The sequence below is a fragment of the Poecilia latipinna genome, unplaced genomic scaffold, assembly GCF_001443285.1.
Source record: "Poecilia latipinna isolate Pla-1442-1.1 unplaced genomic scaffold, P_latipinna-1.0 Scaffold1287, whole genome shotgun sequence".
Lineage (NCBI taxonomy): Eukaryota > Metazoa > Chordata > Actinopteri > Cyprinodontiformes > Poeciliidae > Poecilia > Poecilia latipinna.
The window spans coordinates 192,139-197,246 of NW_015113903.1; the positions used below are offsets into that span (position 1 = coordinate 192,139).

The 5,108-nt window shown below is 52.2% G+C and overlaps 1 protein-coding gene across 10 annotated transcripts in view; it reads left to right on the top strand.

The window, feature by feature from the left end:
• rasal2 (RAS protein activator like 2) overlaps positions 1-4,842 on the top strand; it is an 83,789-nt gene extending 78,947 nt beyond the window's left edge. For 8 of the 10 annotated variants that reach the window (XM_015054940.1, XM_015054933.1, XM_015054938.1 and 5 more), the window contains 5 exons: positions 91-1,036; positions 1,510-1,641; positions 2,001-2,203; positions 2,273-2,360; positions 4,190-4,842. In XM_015054940.1, coding sequence (XP_014910426.1) covers positions 91-1,036; positions 1,510-1,641; positions 2,001-2,203; positions 2,273-2,360; positions 4,190-4,357 — 1,537 coding nt within the window. In that variant the 3' untranslated portion in view covers positions 4,358-4,842. Of the gene's footprint in view, positions 1-90; positions 1,037-1,509; positions 1,642-2,000; positions 2,204-2,272; positions 2,361-2,487; positions 2,519-4,189 lie in introns of all 10 variants that reach the window. The other 2 variants (XM_015054934.1, XM_015054937.1) reach the window with 2 other exon arrangements.
• Positions 4,843-5,108: the final 266 nt, after the last annotated feature.

Sequence of the window (5,108 nt, forward strand, 5' to 3'; positions counted from 1 at the left end):
GAATAAAATGTATTAAAAATGCCAGCAATCATTAGACAGGAGGAGGCTGTGTTCTGTCTCTAACGTCGGTGTTTCTGTGACTTCCTGCAGCCGCAGCCTTCAGTCTCCGGTCGGTGAGCAGACCGAGGCTTACGGTCGGAGCCAGCGCCCCCTGCTGGCTCAGCAGCATCCCTCTGCCCACACCGCCTTCTCGGATCAGGAGGAGCGGGACGGCCTGCTGCCCAACGGCCGCAGCGTCTCTCTGGTGGACCTCCAGGACTCTGAGAGCCTTCATGGCCCCAAAGGGCCCCCAGTGCCCCACGAGGCCCCTCCCCGCCTCAGCAGGGTAGGCTCTCAGGCGTCTATAGGCCCCGCCCCGCCCCCAGTGACTTACCCCCACTCCAACCCGGTGACCCCTCAGCCGGCGACGCACCAATCCAAAGCCCCATCCAGAGACGGCCAGCCGCAGAGCGCGCCGCAGGTGAGGCGTCCGCTGCCACCGTCGCTCAGCCAGCAGCGCAGCCTGCAGCCGCTGTCCTTCCAGAACCCCGTCTACCACCTGAGCAACGCCGCCCACAGCCTGTCCGCTCGCTCCGCCCAGTCCCTGCAGCACGACTCCAGCTCCGACAACCTGAGCACCGAGAGCTCGCACAACAGCCACAGCCACTCGGACGACTTCGGCAGCCAGGTGGGGGGCAAAGGTCGCGTGGCATCCAACAGCAGCCTGGACGAGGTCGGCAGCAGGCGGAGCACCCAGAGCGAAGAGTGCTCCACCCCACGCCGCCACCCGCCGCCCGACCTGCCGCTGGGCGCCGCCACTGCTGTGGCCATCCCCCGCCAGACTGCCACGGCGGGCACCGCCCACATCGTCAAGGTTGAACAGCAGAGCCGCGGAGGGGGCGGGGCCAGGACGCCGCGCTCTCAGCCTCAGAGCGCTTCGCTGCGAAGCAGCAGCAGCGCCAACACCGAGCCAACGCCCTCCAACCGCCAGCCGTCCACCAGCGCCCTGGAGAACGTGACTCCGCCCTCCAGGAGCGCCGCCAAGCAGTCGCCTCAGGTATGGAGTCTCGTTTATCTGAGTAGCACATTCCAGCAAGGGGTTGATTTTAGGCAGTTCGACGCTCAGCAGGAGCGCAGCAGATGTTACGGTCGGACAGCTGGCAGGTGGAGGTTCCGTCAGACCGTCAGTTCCCAAAACCATACAAAAAAATCCTCATAAAAGCGCATCAGTGCAACCGTATCTCTCAAGACCGCGGGAGGGTTAACCCTGGAAATGTTCTGGTGACAGAAGGCCAACTTTGTAACTGCCTTTATGTGGCTCTGAAGGTTCAGGTCAAAGGTCGTCACTACTGCCAGGTTTCAGCCTGATCTGTAGTTTCCAGCTGTAACAACTGAAGCTCCAGTTCGTTCCTTTGAGGTGCAAAGACAATAACTTCAGTTAGTTTCTGTTCACCTGGATAAAGTAATGGCACAACTTTACAGCTCTCTGATTGGCTGAGGGCCTGTGATGATGTCACTATCTGTATCCAGGTGGGAACGCCAGTGGAGGCGGCGGCCATGTCTCCGGTGGAGAGGACGGCGGCGTGGGTCCTCAACAACGGCCAGTATGAGGAGGAGGAGGAAGGAGAGAGGAGCAGAGAGGGAGGCCGGAACACGGAGAAGGTAACTGGTCTGTTACTGGTCTGTTACTGGTCTGTCACTGGTCTGTTACTGGTCTTTAACTGGTCTGTTACTGGTCTGTTACTGGTCTGTTACTGGTCTTTAACTGGTCTGTTACTGGTCTCTAACTGGTCTGTTACTGGTCTGTTACTGGTCTGTTACTGGTCTTTAACTGGTCTGTTACTGGTCTCTAACTGGTCTCTAACTGGTCTGTTACTGGTCTCTAACTGGTCTGTTACTGGTCTTTAACTGGTCTGTTACTGGTCTCCAACTGGTCTGTTACTGGTCTGTTACTGGTCTCTGATCTCTAACTGGTCTGTTACTGGTCTCTGATCTCCAACTGGTCTGTTACTGGTCTGCAGTACGAGCTGGAGATCTCCCGGCTGAAGGAGCGTCTGCGCGTGTCGGGCCGCCGTCTGGAGGAGTACGAGCGGCGACTGCTGGCTCAGGAGCAGCAGATGCAGAAGCTCCTGCTGGAGTATAAGAACCGCCTGGAGGACAGCGAGGAGCGTCTGCGGAGGCAGCAGGAGGAGAAGGACGGCCAGATGAAGAGCATCATCTGCAGGTACAGCCTCACCTGAGCAGCACACCTGGATGAGAAGCAGTGCAGAGTCATGCTGGGTTGTTCCTGCAGGCTGATGGCGGTGGAGGAGGAGCTGAAGAGGGACCACGCAGAGATGCAGGCGGTGATCGAAGCCAAGCAGAAGATCATCGACGCTCAGGTACAGAAACACCATCATCATCATCATCACCAGGTGCTGAAGCCAGTCAGGTCATGAAGCAGCTGCTGCATCACATGACCAGCAGGTGGCGTTTAGGTTCCTTCTCACGTCTCTTCACTGATTTCAGGTCAGTAACGGAGGTGAAATAAACCAACCAGGCAAGTAACTGTAGCTCCGCCCCCTCCACCTCCACCACGCCGTTTCTTTTTGACTGGTTTTGATTTAACACGTTCACCGCTGAACGCCAACACGCCTCCAGAGCGCAGCCAGCCAATCAGAGAGCTCAGACGAGCCTCATGCTGGGATTTCATGCTCTGATTCATGAGTTCAGACACAGAGCAGGTCTCAGTCCTGACTGAGGGCTGCAGGCTGGACTGTGACCTGACTGCAGGGGGCGCTGTTGCTGGTTTTCCTGCTGGGAATAAACCAGTAAACCTGAGCAGCAGCTGCAGAACAAACTGACTTTGACCTGATGATTGAAATAATTAATGACATTTAAAATGTTTCTGGTTGATTCTCTCCCAACAGAACTTTGGTCCGGTTTTGGTCCATCAGACTCGGGTCTTTACTGGACCTGGTTATCGTTCTGATAGTTTCACTCATGGAAACAGTGATGCTGCAGGATTCAGGACAGGAGGGAATCACCATAGCAACCAGGAAGATGAACCCTGTTGGGTCGTCTCTCACTGCAGCTCTGCATAAATATGATGGTGTTAAAAGTTAAAGTTTTAACAAGTTAAAGTTAATCCCACATTAATTAATATATTTAATTATTCATAGCAAAGTGTCCTCAGTAAAATCTCCTTTATTTATTTATTTATTTCAAACAGGTTTAAAAACAAGAGAGCAGATGAAACATGTTCATTCATAACCAAAAACTATTTGATGTGTTTTCTCAGTTTAATGCTGATTATCAAACATAAAATCTCCTCATAGTTCAGATGATTTTATTTTCAGTTTAGCCCCGGCATGAAACATTCCCTGAAGATGTTTTGGGACCAGATTATTCCAGATTATTCCAGATTATAAAACATCTTCATGTTTGACTGGCGCCTCTTTCCTGCAGTGCTGCTGGTGATCATAATGTAGATTTATTCATATAGATATGGCTCAATCAGTGGATGATGTCATTTCCTATTCTTGCTTTGGCCGTCACTGAAATTCTTCTTTATGCTTTATTACAAACATATTTAATGATGTTTCCATCAAACTGTGTCATCTGAACCCTGCAGTGTTTCAGTCTGGGCCCTTTGGTCCAGTGAACCCATCAGTGTGGTTCTGATCCGGTGTCTGATTATCCATAATCAGTGAAGTCGTGTTTCTGTGGTCTGCAGTGGGCAGCAGGTTCTCCGTGATGCAGGCGTGTTGGCGTGTTTGTCTTCAGTTTGGCTGCTGACCCCCACACCCCTGACCCCTGACCCACAGAGCTTCTCCTCCTCAGTGGAAGCGAGGCGACAGCAGCGAGGAGGAGGAGGAGGAGGAGGAGGAGGAGGAGGAGGAGGAAACCTCAGAGCTGCAGCTTCAGCCTCATGTCATGTTTCAGCTTCTTGGCTGTTTTATTGGCTGCTGCCTTCAGGCTGCAGCTGTCGGGTCAGAACCACAGCACCGGTCCTCCAGTTATCGTTACTGAGGGTGTAAAAGGTTCACATTTAAAGTTTCATTTAAGCTTTACAACCTGTTGAGTCTTAGGTTTGTTCCTCCGCTCAGATGGACTGTGTGGTTTTAACCCAATGGCATTTATCATCAACCCCTCACAAACCTTTATTTTGAAAGTCACCAGTGTGAATCTGACTTCTAGCCCCTCCCCCTTCCTGTCTCTCTCCAATCAGGAGAAGCGGATCGACTCCCTGGACGCGGCGAACTCTCGGCTGATGGCGGCGCTGACGCAGGTGAAGGAGCGATACAGCGCGCCCAGCGTCCGCAACGGCCTGTCGCCGAGCAACCCCACCAAGCTGTCCATCACTGAGAACGGAGAGTTCAAGAACAGCAGCTGCTGATTGGCCCTGGCAGAGTCAGAGGCGGAGCCTACGATTGACTCCGCCCACCTCTCTGTGACAGGCTGAGGACGTTTAAAGAGACAGAACCGATTTCTGGTGTAAATACTGAAGGCTGAGCTGATTGTTGTACAGAGAGTGTGTGTGTGTGTGTGTGCGTGTGTGTGTGTGTGGAGGTTTGTTTGTGGCGCCACAGAAGCACAGTGAGAAAGAAACAAACCAAAAACAGTCTGAACATTTTCTAACTTTTTATGGTTTTTATTTGAAGCTTCTAGTTTTGTTGTCAAGTTTGAAGCTTTAATTTTTTTCTTTTCCTCATTTAATTTTCTGACTGAATTTAGTTTTTTACCTGACAAGCTGTTGTGGGTTTTAATTTATTCCTCCTTGTTCTCGCCCCGTTGCTGATCTACTGAACAGACCTCTGAAGGACCGGGGTCAAAGGTCACACCTGTTTGCTGTCCCATGTTGAGAATAAAACTGAAAGCATCTCTGTGCTGTCGGAGTCCATCTTTGTTCAGGAGCAGCTTCTGTTTCTGCTCATGTCCAGCTGGACTCGGTCCGGTCCAGTTCGGTCCGGTCCGGTGTATTGTTTGATGTTTATTTTACCACCACTGTCCTCCTTCCTCCAAACAGGTTTTAACCAACAGTTTATGCAAGAGCCAGGATGATGAAGCTAAAGCATCAGGATGATGAAGCTAAAGCATCAGGATGATGAAGCTAAAGCATCAGGATGATGAAGCTAAAGCATCAGGAT